This window comes from Cherax quadricarinatus, chromosome 62 (assembly GCF_038502225.1).
Source record: "Cherax quadricarinatus isolate ZL_2023a chromosome 62, ASM3850222v1, whole genome shotgun sequence".
NCBI classification, from domain to species: Eukaryota; Metazoa; Arthropoda; class Malacostraca; order Decapoda; family Parastacidae; genus Cherax; species Cherax quadricarinatus.
In genome coordinates, this window is record NC_091353.1 from 8,810,606 (window position 1) to 8,830,559 (window position 19,954).

A 19,954-nucleotide genomic window follows, 5' to 3' on the forward strand; every position below is an offset into this window, starting at 1 on the left:
GCAAGGGAAAAATCATTAAGAACCATCCAAAAAATTCAAACTCTCACCTATAAGGGCTACCACACACAGCCCTCCTGCATATGCATAACCTTTCAAGATGTCTTCGTCCTTGTTTTCGATGAAGGTGACTAGTTCATGCAACAGAAGAGGCCCTGAGAAGCTCAAAGAATCACCAGCCAGCTTCACCAGACCAATACTGTAGAACTGCACGCCAAAACACTTGTGGAGAGCTTTGAGGAAGAAGTGCTTCTGTTGAGGAGGTCTCTCTGATTCATAACTTGGTAATGGCTGGCTGATCATCATAGTTTTGTGAACCTGATGAAAACAATTAAAGGATCAGTTTTTTTATGATGTTGCAATGATCACTGTTTAATACACTTTAGAAACTCTCCACTCCATAATGCTTGGATACGTAACATATAACTTCAAAAAACCAAAAGAAAGGTTATGAGACTTCTAAAAATATTTGAAAAAATTTATAAGTACCTTCTGGGCTATAACATCTGTACGCATTTGTACAGGAAGGTCGTGAAGATCGTCTTGGGTGCGGAGGTTACCCAGGCTGCCCTTCTGCATAAGGGCATTTACCCAATGGAAGGTTATGTATGACAGCATGTTGACTCTCTCTTCCGCTATACCCAGGTTGAAAGGGTCAGCGGCTTCGTGAAAACTGGACAGAAAAAAAAAACATAATTGTACAAAAGAAATCCTAATGTAATCTACATACAGTATTATGTAGATTATAAAAAGAAATCTTAATGTAGTCTACGTACAGTATTAATATTTTCATAAAGCCATGCATTTTGTATTTTTTTTTTTTAATTTGATAGCCATCTGCAAAGGCAGGGTGACCCAAGGAAGAAAACACTCACCATCATTCCCTCGATCACCGTCTATTCCACGTTTGCTGATATGACAACCCGATTAGGCTAACCAGTTTGCCCTGAATCCTTTCATATGCATGATCTTGCACACACTCCAACAACACATTAAGTCACAAGAACAACCTGTCTCCACTCACTGCAATCTAATGCTCTTACACAAGACTGTAGGATGTTCAAAACCTCCTTCTGTAACCCTTCCTTCACTAATACTATTATGATCTATAAACCCTAAGATTAAAATAATGCCTTAGAACTATCTTCCCCAGACTGAAATTCTGAATATATTTTAAATAAATCACAAGTCAGTAAAAATGTATATTACTGTTGAATATTTGTATTTTTTAAAAATAAGTGAAACATTAAAAAACTAAGAAAATTAGGAAAAATATTGTATATTTTGACTTCCTCTGCATCCCCTCCCAATTTTCTACTGCTTAGAATATAATGTAATAGGATAAAATACACACCGACTGTAGTCATTATAAGATGTATCCATAAGTGGGGTGGTCTCAGTGGCTTCATTGTACAACTCTTGGTAATGGGACACTCCTGCACTCCCTTTTGGGAACAGTGTAAACAGATACAAAATCTGAAAAAAAAAAAATGAAGAATTTGCATTAGTGACCATTTATAAACCTCTAACGTTGTCTTTATCTTCTTCACAAATGACATCTTGAGCATTAACCCCTTGACTGTTACAACCCCAATCCTGTAATGACACCAAAAAACGAAATTTGATGGAAAACTGACAGAATTACGCTCTCGCGAAGTTAGCGACCTCGGCAATATTTACAAATCAGCAATTTCACCCACTTTGAGCCCTATTTTTGGCTAATTCCCTTGTTCCAGTTGACCAAATTCATAGCTATTTCTTTAGCAATCCATTTTTTCTATCAATTGAGTACAAGAAACTGCCCATTTACCAATTTCAACTACCCAATAACATGGTCAGATATTTGCAATTTGGCCAATTTCACAAAAAATAAAAAATATGACAATTTCAAAATAAGGTCCAGAATGAACAATGCAGACATTCCTGTTTTTAATTATTACTGATATTACTATCATCTATCTTTGGGTATTATCATCAATCTTTGATTATTACTATTAATTATTATTATCATTAATAATAATAATAAAGCTACCCAAGGAATTACCAACAATAATAAGTCCCTTTATATAAAGGGAAAGGGGACAAAAGAGACTGTAAAAATTATAGAGGAATGCATGCAGAGAGCATGCATAGTTCCTTTGTATAAAGGCAAAGGGGATAAAAGAGAGTGCAAAAATTATAGGGGGATAAGTCTGTTGAGTGTACCTGGTAAAGTGTATGGTAGAGTTATAATTGAAAGAATTAAGAGTAAGACGGAGAATAGGATAGCAGATGAACAAGGAGGCTTTAGGAAAGGTAGGGGGTGTGTGGACCAGGTGTTTACAGTGAAACATATAAGTGAACAGTATTTAGATAAGGCTAAAGAGGTCTTTGTGGCATTTATGGATTTGGAAAAGGCGTATGACAGGGTGGATAGGGGGGCAATGTGGCAGATGTTGCAAGTGTATGGTGTAGGAGGTAGGTTACTGAAAGCAGTCAAGAGTTTTTACGAGGATAGTGAGGCTCAAGTTAGAGTATGTAGGAAAGAGGGAAATTTTTTCCCAGTAAAAGTAGGCCTTAGACAAGGATGTGTGATGTCACCGTGGTTGTTTAATATATTTATAGATGGGGTTGTAAGAGAAGTAAATGCGAGGGTCTTGGCAAGAGGCGTGGAGTTAAAAGATAAAGAATCACACACAAAGTGGGAGTTGTCACAGCTGCTCTTTGCTGATGACACTGTGCTCTTGGGAGATTCTGAAGAGAAGTTGCAGAGATTGGTGGATGAATTTGGTAGGGTGTGCAAAAGAAGAAAATTAAAGGTGAATACAGGAAAGAGTAAGGTTATGAGGATAACAAAAAGATTAGGTGATGAAAGATTGAATATCAGATTGGAGGGAGAGAGTATGGAGGAGGTGAACGTATTCAGATATTTGGGAGTGGACGTGTCAGCAGATGGGTCTATGAAAGATGAGGTGAATCATAGAATTGATGAGGGAAAAAGAGTGAGTGGTGCACTTAGGAGTCTGTGGAGACAAAGAACTTTCTCCTTGGAGGCAAAGAGGGGAATGTATGAGAGTATAGTTTTACCAACGCTCTTATATGGGTGTGAAGCGTGGGTGATGAATGTTGCAGCGAGGAGAAGGCTGGAGGCAGTGGAGATGTCATGTCTGAGGGCAATGTGTGGTGTGAATATAATGCAGAGAATTCGTAGTTTGGAAGTTAGGAGGAGGTGCGGGATTACCAAAACTGTTGTCCAGAGGGCTGAGGAAGGGTTGTTGAGGTGGTTCGGACATGTAGAGAGAATGGAGCGAAACAGAATGACTTCAAGAGTGTATCAGTCTGTAGTGGAAGGAAGGCGGGGTAGGGGTCGGCCTAGGAAGGGTTGGAGGGAGGGGGTAAAGGAGGTTTTGTGTGCGAGGGGCTTGGACTTCCAGCAGGCATGCGTGAGCGTGTTTGATAGGAGTGAATGGAGACAAATGGTTTTTAATACTTGACGTGCTGTTGGAGTGTGAGCAAAGTAACATTTATGAAGGGATTCAGGGAAACCGGCAGGCCGGACTTGAGTCCTGGAGATGGGAAGTACAGTGCCTGCACTCTGAAGGAGGGGTGTTAATGTTGCAGTTTAAAAACTGTAGTGTAAAGCACCCTTCTGGCAAGACAGTGATGGAGTGAATGATGGTGAAAGTTTTTCTTTTTCGGGCCACCCTGCCTTGGTGGGAATCGGCCGGTGTGATAATAAAAAAAAAAAAAAAAAATAAAAAATAAGTTTACTGAGTATACCAGGAAAAGTGTACGGTAGGGTTATAATTGAAAGAATTAGAGGTAAGACAGAATGTAGGATTGCGGATGAGCAAGGAGGTTTCAGAGTGGGTAGGGGATGTGTAGATCAAGTGTTTACATTGAAGCATATATGTGAACAGTATTTAGATAAAGGTAGGGAAATTTTTATTGCATTTATGGATTTAGAAAAGGCATATGATAGAGTGGATAGAGGAGCAATGTGGCAGATGTTGCAAGTATATGGAATAGGTGGTAAGTTATTAAATGCTGTAAAGAGTTTTTATGAGGATAGTGAGGCTCAGGTTAGGGTGTGTAGAAGAGAGGGAGACTACTTCCCGGTAAAAGTAGGTCTTAGACAGGGATGTGTAATGTCACCATGGTTGTTTAATATATTTATAGATGGGGTTGTAAAGGAAGTAAATGCTAGGGTGTTCGGGAGAGGGGTGGGATTAAATTATGGGGAATCAAATTCAAAATGGGAATTGACACAGTTACTTTTTGCTGATGATACTGTGCTTATGGAAGATTCTAAAGAAAAATTGCAAAGGTTAGTGGATGAGTTTGGGAATGTGTGTAAAGGTAGAAAGTTGAAAGTGAACATAGAAAAGAGTAAGGTGATGAGGGTGTCAAATGATTTAGATAAAGAAAAATTGGATATCAAATTGGGGAGGAGGAGTATGGAAGAAGTGAATGTTTTCAGATACTTGGGAGTTGACGTGTTGGCGGATGGATTTATGAAGGATGAGGTTAATCATAGAATTGATGAGGGAAAAAAGGTGAGTGGTGCATTGAGGTATATGTGGAGTCAAAAAACGTTATCTATGGAGGCAAAGAAGGGAATGTATGAAAGTATAGTAGTACCAACACTCTTATATGGGTGTGAAGCTTGGGTGGTATATGCAGCAGCAAGGAGACGGTTGGAGGCAGTGGAGATGTCCTGTTTAAGGGCAATGTGTGATGTAAATATTATGCAGAAAATTCGGAGTGTGGAAATTAGGAAAAGGTGTGGAGTTAATAAAAGTATTAGTCAGAGGGCAGAAGAAGGGTTGTTGAGGTGGTTTGGTCATTTAGAGAGAATGGATCAAAGTAGAATGACATGGAAAGCATATAAATCTATAGGGAAAGGAAGGCGGGGTAGGGGTCGTCCTCAAAAGGGTTGGAGAGAGGGGGTAAAGGAGGTTTTGTGGGCAAGGGGCTTGGACTTCCAGCAAGCGTGCGTGAGAGTGTTAGATAGGAGTGAATGGAGACGAATGGTACTTGGGACCTGACGATCTGTTGGAGTGTGAGCAGGGTATAATTTAGTGAAGGGATTCAGGGAAACCGGTTATTTTCGTATAGTCGGACTTGAGTCCTGGAAATGGGAAGTACAATGCCTGCACTTTAAAGGAGGGGTTTGGGATATTGGCAGTTTGGAGGGATATGTTGTGTATCTTTATATGTGTATGCTTCTAAACTGTTGTATTCTGAGCACCTCTGCAAAAACAGTGATAACGTGCGAGTGTGGTGAAAGTGTTGAATGATGATGAAAGTATTTTCTTTTTGGGGATTTTCTTTCTTTTTTTTGGGTCACCCTGCCTCGGTGGGAGACGGCCGACTTGTTGAAAAAAAAAAAAAAAATTGGCAAAGGGCTTGGATATACAGCAGATACGTGTAAGCGTGTTTGATTGGAGTGAGTGGCGACATGGTTTTGGGGATTTCATGAGTTGTTGGAGTGTGAACCGGTTAATGTTCTGTGAAAGGATTCAGGGAAACTGGTTAGCCTGACCGGAGTCCTGGAGGTGGGAAGTACAGGAGGGGTTTGGGATATCTGCTGTTTAGAGGGACATCTAAACTATTGTATCTGTATACCTCTGGCAGGACAGTGACAGTGTGAATGATGGTGAAAGCATTTCTTTTTCAGATCATCAGGCCTCGGACAGCATGCAAAAGAAAAAAATTGCTGCAATTTACCTGCAAAAGACGACACTTACCTGCAAACATAGCTGAGTTAAAGCCATGTATCTTGAAATATTTTCGGTGACTTTTGACATGCCATTTATGTCATACCAAGCAGTTCTTGCTAAGTTAATGGCACAGAGGAAGGTAAGCAGCCAGGCAATGATGACAATCGTGGGGCCACGGGTGCCAATACTTAGCCGACTCAGCAATGAATTGAGGTAACCCAGGTGAACCAGCCATGACACTGTCTGAGAATCATAAAAAAGAATATAAATCTTGGAAATTGACATTTCAAAAGACAGCAAACACTGGGACACATGAATAAACAGAAGGGTGGACAGGGGGTTCAAACCGTGGTCTGTAAATTGACAGTCTGATGCATTTCAAGCCCCTCGTTCGCCCTTCTATTTATTATTATTATTATTTGGATATGATACATAGTTGTACAAAAGAAATACAGTGGTTGAGTGTACATGCCAAAAGCCCCTTGTATGCAGAGCACTGTGGGCAGGTTTAAAATTAACTTAAGATTAATTAAGCAATGATATATTCAGTGGTAAAAATTACAGTAGACAAATTACAACATGAAGTACAAATAAGTATTTCAAATAAGAGGCTTTATAGTTGTACAGATTTGTAGCACCTTTGATGAGTTAAAGAGCATTCAAGAGAATGGAGTATTCTATTAGGTAATGTAATTACAAGAAAAAAAAACCAGTTTGATAGGGTCACAGGTTATACATTTATGAGCTACAGTTATCAGTATTTATTTAATTGTGGGTGAGTAAGTGGTTTTTAAGATGTCTTGAATTGATAAAAAGACTGTTTCTTTTATATTCACAGATAATGAATTCCTGATTTTTGGGCCTTTTATGTGCATTGAGTTTTTACATAGTGTGAGATGGACTCGAGGAACATCAAAGAGTGATCTGTGCCCTGTGTCCATTGACAGTTGTTTATTACAACTTAATCTAAGTCCACTGGGACATACGTATTTAGAAAATATTCTGGCCCTGGGACCATGATTGCTTCCAACTATGTCCTGAAAATTTTTCATGTGTCTTTAACCCGCAAACGGTCCAAACGTATATAAATGTTTTTTCAACATTTGAAAGTATGTAAAAAAAGTAGATCTTTTTTTTTTGTACATTTGAAAACATGTAAAAAACTTTGATCTACTTTTTTTTTGTTATACAGTGGACCCCCGCTTTACGATCAGCTCCCAATGCGACCAATTATGTAAGTGTATTTATGTAAGTGTGTTTGTACATGTATGTTTGGGGGTCTGAAATGGACTAATCTACTTCACAATATTCCTTATGGGAACAAATTCATTCAGTAATGGCACCTGAACATACTTCTGGAATGAAATGATATCGTAAACCGGGGGTCCACTGTATGTATTTGAAAATACATAAAAAAACGTAGATCTACTTTTGGAGCACTACGCATGTGAATGTAGATCTGCTTGGACAGTTTAAGGGTTAAACCAATCATGAGAATGCAATAATTTTTCTAAAAATTCATACAGTACAATGAAACAGTCCGAAATGCCTGGATAATAGTGTCATGAATAGTTCACTTACAGTGAACAATTTTAGGTCAAAACTACTTATATTGAACCATTAAACAGGTAACAGCAGATGTTACCTGTTTAATTTTTCAATGAGACTGAAATATACTCATCCCTTACTTATGATCCATTTATAATAACTGAAACACTAATGTGTGACATCATTTTGAAACACACATTAAATTATTTGAATTTAAAAAAAAAAAACTGGATTAATAAATTATTAAAGATGGGACATCATGAGCATATCTCAAATTACAAAATGGGAACATATCATGTCTGGATGGGCAGACATGCAAAAAAATCCTACACTATATGACTGAACATAATAGCACAAGTATTTTAAAATTATGATTATATAGGTGCTGTCCTTCAAACAAAAATAAATTCAAAATTACCTGGACTCCAATAACGAGGCCATCGACCCAGTATATGTTGGTGTGGCCAACATAGAAGAGCAGAATGGGCTCCAAAATAACCATCAGAAGGGAGAGAACACTTATTGCCATCCTCATGTAAATTATCAGGATCTGCTTGCGTCTGCGGACCACCCATGCAGACTCTCTGCCCATAAAGAAAGCCGAGACGACTGCCAGAAAAGCAAAAACTGGCACAATAATCACAGCTTTCTGGAAGCACACACCAAAGTTGAGTCTCTTCTTATCCCAGGGATTAAAATCTGAAGTGCCACAAAAGGCTGTCATGTTGAAAGAGGCAGGATCCATGGTGACTAGATTTTGAAGCGCTTGTATTTTGTATTCAGATTACAGAGTCGTGCCACCCACTGGTGTTGGAGTGCCGTATCAATAGACTATTCTTCAGCAATAATTCTTATCATGAAGATGATTTCGTTTTAGCAAATCCTTTACGTATTGCAGCTTTTCAGTACAGTATTTGGCAGTGTGTATACTGAATTTTCTGTGATAAAGACAACACTGTTTCTCTGTTTTCTGCTCTACCAATATGCTACTTCTGTGTGGAATCTCATCCTTCTCTCGTTCTCCCTCGCATCTGCCTGCAAAGATAAAACTACATAAGTACTTAACGTTCATACAGAATTTTATTTACAAAATCAGGTAAAAAACAACCACTTACAAGAACCAAAAGTTGAAAATTAATGCTAATGACACAGTATAATAATTTAGAAGACAACAGAACAAGCATTCCTCGTTGCTACAATACACGAACCTAGAATTTCAGCAGTCAACTACAGGAAAGTACATATTTTAAGGTGAATTTTGTTATAAAAATCACTAATTTACTTTAATCATGCATGCAAAAAAGCACCCAATATAAACCAATGCATAATGAAAACAGTCCAAACCCACAATTTTGTCACCACGGGATCAGTTTGTGCTAACATTGCAAAATCACATCCTAGCACATCCTTACAGGATGAAGACTAAACCACAACTGACCTGAAGCATACTACCCTCTTTAACATAAAGAACACTTAGTTTAGATACCAGATAAAATTAGATATGCACTAACATTCTCAGACAGGCCAAACACCTAGAGATACACATTAATCACTACTCAGATGAGTCCTTGATAGACGAAACAACCTGTCATCCCTTATCTGTTTCCTGAGTCTCTGCTCACGTGAGTTGCAAGGCGACTCCTTCCTCCGTAACCCTATACGTCTCCACACAGCCTGAGTGTACCTGATATGTTATTCAGAGCACAGCTATAGGAGCACCTCAAACCACAGTTTTTAATGCTTTAACACTATCGTTTTCAGTGTTACACAAGTTTCTAAATACACGTATATGTCTTCCATAGCTAATATGGCTGTAGTATTTTTGTCTGTAAAACCTTATCCTCTTGCCTAGTTTGATACAATATGAAGATCTTGATGCTTCTAAATAAAAAAAATATTTAAGTTAATGTTGATATCCATCACGAGGCCTGGTCGCAGACCGAGCTGTGGGGGCACTGACCCCTGAAACCCTCTCCTGGTATACTCTAGGTATGCATTGTAAAACATAGGCTATAAGCTAAACAGATATTTCATTTTTCAGCCACAATTAAATTAGGCATAAGTGGTACCTGGAGTTTACCTGGAGAGAGTTCCGGGGGTCAATGCCCCCACGGCCCGGTCTGTGACCAGGCCTCCTGGTGGATCAGAGCCTGATCAACCAGGCTGTTACTGCTGGCTGCACACAAACCAACGTACGATCCACAGCCCAGCTGGTCAGGTACCAACTTTAGGTGCTTGTCCAGTGCCAGCTTGAAGACTGCCAGGGGTCTATTGGTAATCCCCCTTATGTATGCTGGGAGGCAGTTGAACAGTCTCGGGCCCCTGACACTTATTGTATGGTCTCTTAACGTGCTAGTGACACCCCTGCTTTTCATTGGGGAGATGTTGCATCGTCTGCCAAGTCTTTTGCTTTCGTAGCGAGTGATTTTCGTGTGCAAGTTCAGTACTAGTCCCTCTAAGATTTTCCAGGTGTATATAATCATGTATCTCTCCCGCCTGCGTTCCAGGGAATACAGGTTTAGGAACCTCAAGCGCTCCCAGTAATTGAGGTGTTTTATCTCCGTTATGCGCGCCGTGAAGGTTCTCTGTACATTTTCTAGGTCAGCAATTTCACCTGCCTTGAAAGGTGTTGTTAGTGTGCAGCAATATTCCAGCCTAGATAGAACAAGTGACCTGAAGAGTGTCATCATGGGCTTGGCATCCCTAGTTTTGAAGGTTCTCATTATCCATCCTGTCATTTTTCTAGCAGCTGCGATTGATACAATGTTATGGTAAGTGATGATCATTTAACCAAAGATAAACCATCAAATTTGAATAGGTTTAATTAACTTCCATTCTAACAAATAACATAGGGACTGCAAAATGTGAACATTCCTAAGTGACAAGTGCCAATACAACAGATTATCTCTATAAATTCTAAGCAGCAAATGTCTATACAGCAGATTACCTTTATAAATTCTAATTGACAAATGCCTATACAACAGATTACCTTTGATAACATGATAGATAAGGCCAGAAAGCACAACAATGGTTATATCATTATCTAAATGAAAGGTATCTTAAAGTTGTTAAGATTACCAGTAAGAATGGCCATGGACAGTACAATACCTGGAGACCTTACTACATAAAAAAGAGGTGTGAAAAGGCTTGAATTTTAAATTCTGATGATGGCAAACAAAGAAAAGAATAATAAATCCGTTGATCAAGAGCCCCTCACCAGCATCAAGGAACCTCCCTAGAGGGGATTGCATGCAGCAAAATCCAAGGTTAATAAGTTATACGTTAACCTAACCAAAACTTAAAGCAAATATTTAATAACCCACACATGGGAGAAAGAAATTTCACGACGATGCTTTGGTTCAACTTATGCAGTTATCTGCGTATTGTACAAGTATTTCAAAAATACTTGTACAATCACGCACTGAAGAGAAAAGAGTGGATCATCCCTAAACTGCTCTGTCCATGCACTCTAAGACTGTAACTTACGAAAGCTGCAACTCTCATCCACTGAAGTATTTCCTTTACAAAGTGGTGGTATGTATTTCCCTTGTCAAGAAACAGGTCCAGTGTCTCCCACAGTGTCCAATTTTTTGTAATGATGCTCATATAGGCCTTAGTTGTGGATAATTTATAGGCCTAATTGGGATTTATTTGTGCTTTATAATTTTTTTTTTTAGTTTCCCTCTCGTAATGCTCCTCTGGTATGTGTAGGCATTGGGCTCTTTTTATATATTTGTATAGGCCTTAGTTGCATTTTTATAGGCCTATTTAGTAATTTCCAATTATACTTGTAGAATTGATACATAAATCTGCTGACAGAGGCCAGAAAGTACAGCCTACACACCTCAGAGAGAGGACCCCTCCCCCCCCGAGGTAAATAAGGCCTCCCAAAACATCCCATAAACCACAAATAGTCTTGTGGCCTGGTGGAAAAAGCTCACTTCACATGGTCTGAGTTTGATTCCCAGCGAGGGTAGAAACATTGGGTGTCTCATGAAATCATAATGACACGATTGCAAACAAACCATACCATTGTGTGTTTCTTTACACTGGTTGTCTATGTTCACCCATCAGTAAAATGGGTACCTGGGTGTTAGTGGACTAGTGTGGGTCGCATCCTGGGTGTTAGGGGACTGGTGTGGGTCGCATCCTGGGTGTTAGTGGACTGGTGTGGGTCGCATCCTGGGTGTTAGTGGACTAGTGTGGGTCACATCCTGGGTGTTAGTGGACTGGTGTGGGTCGCATCCTGGGTGTTAGTGGACTGGTGTGGGTCGCATCCTGGGTGTTAGTGGACTGGTGTGGGTCACATCCTGGGTGTTAGTGGACTGGTGTGGGTCGCATCCTGGGTGTTAGTGGACTGGTGTGGGTCACATCCTGGGTGTTAGTGGACTGGTGTGGGTCACATCCTGGGTGTTAGTGGACTGGTGTGGGTCACATCCTGGGTGTTAGTGGACTAGTGTGGGTCACATCCTGGGTGTTAGTGGACTGGTGTGGGTCACATCCTGGGTGTTAGTGGACTGGTGTGGGTCACATCCTGGGTGTTAGTGGACTGGTGTGGGTCGCATCCTGGGTGTTAGTGGACTGGTGTGGGTCGCATCCTGGGTGTTAGTGGACTAGTGTGGGTCACATCCTGGGTGTTAGTGGACTGGTGTGGGTCGCATCCTGGGTGTTAGTGGACTGATGTGGGTCACATCCTGGGTGTTAGTGGACTAGTGTGGGTCACATCCTGGGTGTTAGTGGACTGGTGTGGGTCACATCCTGGGTGTTAGTGGACTAGTGTGGGTCACATCCTGGGTGTTAGTGGACTGGTGTGGGTCGCATCCTGGGTGTTAGTGGACTGGTGTGGGTCACATCCTGGGTGTTAGTGGACTAGTGTGGGTCACATCCTGGGTGTTAGTGGACTGGTGTGGGTCGCATCCTGGGTGTTAGTGGACTAGTGTGGGTCACATCCTGGGTGTTAGTGGACTGGTGTGGGTCGCATCCTGGGTGTTAGTGGACTAGTGTGGGTCACATCCTGGGTGTTAGTGGACTGGTGTGGGTCGCATCCTGGGACAAAACTGACTTAATTTGCGGGAAATGTTCAGCATAAAAAAGGACTTTCTATATAGTAGTATGTCATTGATGTCAACTAAGGCCTGTATACCTTGTACATGTACTGGTAGAAATAGATATTATTATTACATTATTACACTACCCGAGCATTTGTTAGCTGGTTTTATACTCCTCTTTAAATAGAAAACGCTCACTACCTAGAGAATCTGATGATATAATACAAAATAAGAGACATTAAATCTCCAAAATAAATTACATAAAACTATTCACGCCCCCAAAAAATAAACTGGAATCACAAGACCAAAAGTACAATTCAAAATTACTTATTATGTCATTTCCAGAAAACGTACCAGATTTTACAATTCAATTTAACTTTTGAGAAATTAGTGATACTCTAGGTTAAGTTATCATAAAAATATCTATGTATAGTTTCTACCAGTAACAGATTCACAAGAAGCTCAAAACTCACATGGACCAAATGGCACCTGAGAAATGATTGGTAATCCAATTTTTTGTAATGATGCTCATATAGTTGTGGATATTTTATAGGCCTACTTGGGATTTATTTGTGCTTTATAGTTTTTTTTAGCTTCCCTCCCATAATGCTCCTCTGTGTAGGCACTGGGCTCTTTTTTTATATTTGTATAGGCCTTAGTTGTATTTTTATAGGCCTAATTAGTAATTTGCAATTATACTGTTGTGGAATTGATACTTAAATCTGCTGACAGAGGCCAGAAAGTACAGCCTACACACCCCAGAGAGGGGTAGACCCCCCCTAGGTAAATAAGGCCTCCCAAAACATCCCATAAACCACAAATCCCAAATAGGCATATAAAATATCCACAGCTAAGGCCTATAAAAGTATTACATGAGGCCTCCCAAAAACACCAAATGACCAAGCAGGCCTATAAATACCCACAACTAAGGCCTATAAAACCACAATTACAAGAAACAAGGCCTACACACCCCAGGGGGGCACTGACCCCCCGAGGTATCAAAAGCCTCCCCAAAACACCCAAAAACCACAAGTAGGCCTATAAAACATGCACAACTAAGGCATACAAAAGCACAATTATAAAATAGGCCCCCAGGCCTACACAAAGGGGGGGCGAAGACCCCCCTCCGAGGAAGCAAGAAACCCTCCCAAAATCACCAATAAACCAAATTTAAACCACGAAAAAAGATAAACCGACCACATATACTATAACATAAACCTCTATTCATGTTGTAGCTGGGCTGTAGAGCCCAGGCTGAGGCTAAATATGTGAGACAAACATCACCCAGGTGGCCGCCATGTTGTTGTTGTTGTCATCAGCTGATCAACAACACAACAAAATAATCTTTCAATTCTTTTTTTTATTAATTAGATTAACATGCGAATTATTTTTTCCCGTGGCGATGACCAGCATAAAAATTATGGGGAACCTTTCGCCACAAGTAGCGAAATGTTGCCTAAATACGTTTCGTCATAACTTAACCTTACAGTATAAGGTCAGAGAATAAGAATGAGACTAGAAATGATAATAATAATAATAAGGAAAGGAAGAAAGAGACTCAATCTAACATAAAAATTAATACAGAGGATAACAATAAGAATAAGAATGACATTAGTTAGTTAGTTAAATATTAGCCGGTATTCTCCCGGCCCGGGCCTTGTCCAAGTGGTGGCCCGGCCTTGACTCCCTCTTTAGGGAGTGTCTGAGACCTAAGTCTCCCATGGGAGGAGGCACAAGTACCTCCTCATCTTTGGGACCAACTGTCCCCAGGCCTAGCCACAAGCTAGGCCTCTTTGGTCTGCCATCCCCGCCCCAAGGGGTCAAATGGGAATGACAGTCTTATGAGCTAAAGGCTCGGGCTCAGGCACCTACCCTACCCTAGAAGGGCTGGGCATGGTGTCGATCTAAGAATGACACTGGGCCCCAGAAGACGTACAAAAAAAAAAAAACTTTTATAATAATAGAAACAGAAATAACTATATGGGAATTTTTTTACGGAAACTGGAATGGGGGGGGGGGCATACAGGTACAGGTACGACATGAATCAAAATTGAAGGTACCCGAACCAGCACTACCCAAACCCAAACGGCTGGTAATCTCAGAAGTAGAGCTCACTAGGGAAGAGGAAAGAGTCCTTAGTAAAGGACTGTCCTTTGTACCGGGGCCACTAAACAAACAGACCAGGGAAAAAACATATTAAAAAGACATGTAACCAACTTGAGAAACTAATGAATGAGGAATTTGAACAAGCATTTCAACAGGATATGGATGGGAGACCGAGCAAGAACGTTAGAAGAGAGCAAGCTTCGACGACGCAAAAATACATGAAAGTGCCGATTCCGCAATCGGCACCTGCGAGGAAGCTCCCAGGCCTACACAACAAGATTAATGAAATAGAAGACAACTTGTTAAAGAGCAGACCTAAGCACTACCGCCCGAACCTGAAGAAGAGGGTGAGCTTGAAAAACCTGAAACAGAGAAAAGATATAGTAGTCTCTGACGCAGATAAAGGGTCTGAAATTGTGGTGTTTAAGGCTGAAAACTATAGACGGGCAGGCCTGAAACACGTAGCTAATACAGAAACATTAGAAACTAGATAACCCAGAGGAGACATTTGCTGAAATCAAAAACACAAGCAGCAACCTAATCCTCAGGTTTACCTGGAGTTTACCTGGAGTTCCGGGGGTCAACGCCCCCGCGGCCCGGTCTGTGACCAGGCCTCCTGGTGGATCAGAGCCTGATCAACCAGGCTGTTGCTGCTGGCTGCACGCAAACCAACGTACGAGCCACAGCCCGGCTGATCAAAGGCCCTAAAATCTGGAATACCCTACCTGAGAACTCTAGAACTGCAGACACATTCATCACCTTCAAAACTACCATTAGAAAACATCTTATCTCCCTGATACACCCCGTCAACTAACTACACGAATACCACCTGGTGGTTCACACTTACACTCACTCACCCATTTGACCATAAACAGAAATATTAATCTCAGTCTTAAAATAATGAATCCTGTGATACTCCAATACTGAAACTATGTACTGTGCCAAAACAAAAGCATTCACATTGCTAAACTCACAAACTAGTATTTAGTCACTTAGCCATAATACCAACTTACAATTAAGAATAAAACTAAGTCTGCCCGAAATGCCTAGCCATGCTAAGCGTTCTAGTGGTACACTCTGTAATCACAATTTTACTACATGTAAACCAAACAATAACCAAATTTCTGTATTTGAATTTGAATTTGAACTGACTTTAGGTGCTTGTCCAGTGCCAGCTTGAAGACTGCCAGGGGTCTGTTGGTAATCCCCCTTATGTGTGCTGGGAGGCAGTTGAACAGTCTCGGGCCCCTGACACTTATTGTATGGTCTCTTAACGTGCTAGTGACACCCCTGCTTTTCATTGGGGGGATGGTGCATCGTCTGCCAAGTCTTTTGCTTTCGTAGTGAGTGATTTTCGTGTGCAAGTTCGGTACTAGTCCCTCTAGGATTTTCCAGGTGTATATAATCATGTATCTCTCCCTCCTGCGTTCCAGGGAATACAGGTTTAGGAACCTCAAGCACTCCCAGTAATTGAGGTGTTTTATCTCCGTTATGTGCGCCGTGAAAGTTCTCTGTACATTTTCTAGGTCAGCAATTTCACCTGCCTTGAAAGGTGCTGTTAGTGTGCAGCAATATTCCAGCCTAGATAGAACAAGTGACCTGAAGAGTGTCATCATGGGCTTGGCCTCCTAGTTTTGAAGGTTCTGATTATCCATCCTGTCATTTTTCTAGCAGATGCGATTGATGCAATGTTATGGTCCTTGAAGGTGAGATCCTCCGACATGATCACTCCCAGGTCTTTGCCGTTGGTGTTTCGCTCTATTTTGTGGCCAGAATTTGTTTTGTACTCTGATGAAGATTTAATTTCCTCATGTTTACCATATCTGAGTAATTGAAATTTCTCATCGTTGAACTTCACATTGTTTTCTGCAGCCCACTGAGAGATTTGGTTGATGTCCGCCTGGAGCCTTGCAGTGTCTGCAATGGAAGACACTGTCTAGCAGATTCGGGTGTCATCTGCAAAGGAAGACACGGTGCTGTGGCTGACATCCTTGTCTATGTCGGATATGAGGATGAGGAACAAGATGGGAGCGAGTACTGTGCCTTGTGGAACAGAGCTTTTCACCGTAGCTGCCTCGGACTTTACTCTGTTGACGACTACTCTCTGTGTTCTGTTAGTGAGGAAATTTTAGATCCATCGACCAACTTTTCCTGTTATTCCTTTAGCACGCATTTTGTGCGCTATTACGCCATGGTCACACTTGTCGAAGGCTTTTGCAAAGTCTGTATATATTACATCTGCATTCTTTTTGTCTTCTAGTGCATTTAGGACCTTGTCGTAGTGATCCAATAGTTGAGACAGACAGGAGCGACCTGTTCTAAACCCATGTTGCCCTGGGTTGTGTAACTGATGGGTTTCTAGATGGGTGGTGATCTTGCTTCTTAGGACCCTTTCAAAGATTTTTATGATATGGGATGTTAGTGCTATTGGTCTGTAGTTCTTTGCTGTTGCTTTACTGCCCCCTTTGTGGAGTGGGGCTATGTCTGTTGTTTTTAGTAACTGTGGGACGACCCCCGTGTCCATGCTCCCTCTCCATAGGATGGAAAAGGCTCGTGATAGGGGCTTCTTGCAGTTCTTGATGAACACAGAGTTCCATGAGTCTGGCTCTGGGGCAGAGTGCATGGGCATGTCATTTATCGCCTGTTCGAAGTCATTTGGCGTCAGGATAACATCGGATAGGCTTGTGTTAATCAAATTTTGTGGCTCTCTCATAAAAAATTCATTTTGATCTTCGACTCTCAGTCTGGTTAGCGGCTTGCTAAAAACTGAGTCATATTGGGACTTGAGTAGCTCACTCATTTCCTTGCTGTCATCTGTGTAGGACCCATCTTGTTTAAGTAGGGGCCCAATACTGGACGTTGTTCTCGATTTTGATTTGGCATAGGAGAAGAAATACTTTGGGTTTCTTTCGATTTCATTTATGGCTTTTAGTTCTTCCCGCGATTCCTGACTCCTAAAGGATTCTTTTAGCTTAAGTTCGATGCTTGCTATTTCTCTGACCAGTGTCTCCCTACGCATTTCAGATATATTGACCTCTTTTAGCCGCTCTGTTATTCTTTTCCGTCGCCTGTAAAGGGAGCGCCTGTCTCTTTCTATTTTACATCTACTCCTCCTTTTTCTTAGAGGAATAAGCCTTGTGCATACATCGAGTGCCACCTAGTTAATCTGTTCTAGGCATAAGTTGGGGTCTGTGTTGCTTAGTATATCTTCCCAGCTTATATCGGTTAGGACTTGGTTTACTTGGTCCCACTTTATGTATTTGTTATTGAAGTTGAATTTGGTGAATGCTCCCTCGTGACTAATCTCATTATGTCGGTCTGGGGCTCCACGCATACATGTCTGAACCTCAGTTATGTTGTGATCTGAGTATATTGTTTTTGATATGGTGACATTTCTTATCAGATCATCATTGTTAGTGAAGATGAGGTCTAGTGTATTCTCCAGTCTAGTAGGCTCTATTATTTGCTGGTTTAAATTGAATTTTGTGCAGAGATTTAAAAGCTCGTGTGAGTGTGAGTTTGCATCAGAGCTGCCTCCTGGTGTTATTACTGCAACAATATTATTTGCTATATTCCTCCATTTTAGGTGCCTTAAGTTGAAATCCCCCAGGAGCAAGATGTTGGGTGCAGGAGCTGGAAGATTTTCCAGACAGTGGTCAATTTTTAACAGCTGTTCCTGGAATTGCTGGGATGTTGCATCCGGAGTCTTGTAGACTACCACAATGACTAGGTTTTGGTTCTCGACCTTTACTGCTAAAACTTCCACTACATCATTTGAGGCATTAAGCAGTTCTGTGCAAACAAGTGGCTCTGCAATGTACAGGCCATACAATAATGAGGTTATACAAGTTATACAGGTTATGCAATAATGAGGGACAGAAGGGTTTTATGAATGTAATATTAAAAGATTCACTTCTTACTTTTCAGTCAAAGATCCCCAGCATGTACTTCCTACCCAAAGCACACAAAAGCTTGGACGAGGAACTGGGGATATTCAAGACAAGGCTGGTACTGTCGGGCTGCGCAGCCCCGACTAGACCGGTCGACAAGATGATGACTGCAGTCCTGATGCCACTACTGAAACTATTACCAGACAGGCTGAAGGACACCACCCATTTTTTGCAGATCCTTGAAGAAGTAAAAACGAAAGTCGGGAGAGCAGCAGACAACCTATGGCTAATATCTTTTGACATTGAATCTTTATACCCTTCTATTCCACAGCTTGAAGCAGCAGAAACGGTGGCAAGTTTCTATGAAGACAACTTGGACGAGATCAGAGAAGACCTAGCCCAGTTGGGGATTAGAACACCATCATCTAAAAACATAGTTAAAGATTCATTAATACACATTATGCAAGATACTATTCTCAAATTTGATAACGTAGTATACAGGCAGAGGACGGGAACAGCTGAAATCTTCGTTCACTGTAAGCTAGAGTTGGGGAGATTGGAAAAAGCTCCGGCTCTAGTCCTGTATAAACGCTACATAGACGACATTTTTCTGTTTATTAGAGGGAGGGGAGGATACCATACAAGGCTTGGTGAACTGGGCGAATGAAGCTCACCCATCACTTCGCTTTACACATGAATTCCATAATAATAACCTTCCTTTTCTTGATACAGTTGTCTATCTGAATGCAGAAAGATTCATCCACAGTAAGTCGTACTACAAACCTGAGAATCCTCGCATTCGAGGAGCCTGAAGCAGTCCCTACCGTACTCCCTAGCCCTCAGAATCAAGAGAATTTGCAGCGAAGAAACAGAGTACCAACAGTCGCTGCAAGAAATGTGGGAATTCTTCAGGCAGAGGGACTACCCAGCGGCTATCCTGACAGCAGCAGAGGAAAAACTGAAGCTGCGTGACAGAATGGAACTGCTGGTACCACAGATCAAAACTGAGGATGACAGAATGATCCTAACGGCACTATTCGACGAAACTTGGGCATCAGGACTGAGGGACGAGCTGGACCAGCTCTGGACATGGGTACGAGACGAGTTCGACTAGGCCTCATGGGCAGAGTACTTTCCCAAACGTCCCCCGATGCTGGCTTGGGAGAAGGATAGCTCCCTTAAGGATGATTTAATGAAAGCAGAATTTCCCAAGAAAGACAAGACCACGCTTCGCCCAGACCTCGTTCGCGACGTTTCAGCACAAGAGACAAGAAAACCTCAAATACAAACTCTGCACTAACTTTAACCTGCCTCTCACTACTTGTAAACTCCTCTACAACTTCCTAGACGGCCGCACTATGAGAATCAAATTCCAAGGCTGTTACTCTGATTACTTCACACTAAATGCTGGAGTATCCCAGGGATCTGTCCTCTCCCCTACCCTTTACATTTTATACACTAACGACATTCCAACACCTGTATACCACAACTCCATCACTCTAGCCTATGCAGACGACATTACACAACTTATCACTCACGCCAATATAGATATACTCACACACAAAACACAAAATGAGGTCGACAGGATAGCCATCTGGGAACAAAAATGGAGGATCAAATCCAATGCAGCCAAATCCAGCATTACATATTTTAACTATAGGAA

General features: G+C 41.3%; 1 protein-coding gene across 1 annotated transcript in view; it reads right to left on the minus strand.

Moving 5' to 3' along the window:
- LOC128687258 (ATP-binding cassette sub-family C member 10) overlaps positions 1 to 13,631 on the minus strand; it is a 48,498-nt gene extending 34,867 nt beyond the window's left edge. The window contains exons 1-6 of the mRNA XM_070098377.1: positions 13,514 to 13,631; positions 7,666 to 8,282; positions 5,727 to 5,942; positions 1,352 to 1,473; positions 487 to 670; positions 48 to 315 (exon numbers count right to left, since the gene is read on the minus strand). Coding sequence (XP_069954478.1) covers positions 48 to 315; positions 487 to 670; positions 1,352 to 1,473; positions 5,727 to 5,942; positions 7,666 to 7,992 — 1,117 coding nt within the window. The 5' untranslated portion in view covers positions 7,993 to 8,282; positions 13,514 to 13,631. The remainder of the gene's footprint in view (positions 1 to 47; positions 316 to 486; positions 671 to 1,351; positions 1,474 to 5,726; positions 5,943 to 7,665; positions 8,283 to 13,513) is intronic.
- Between the last annotated feature and the right edge of the window lie 6,323 nt (positions 13,632 to 19,954).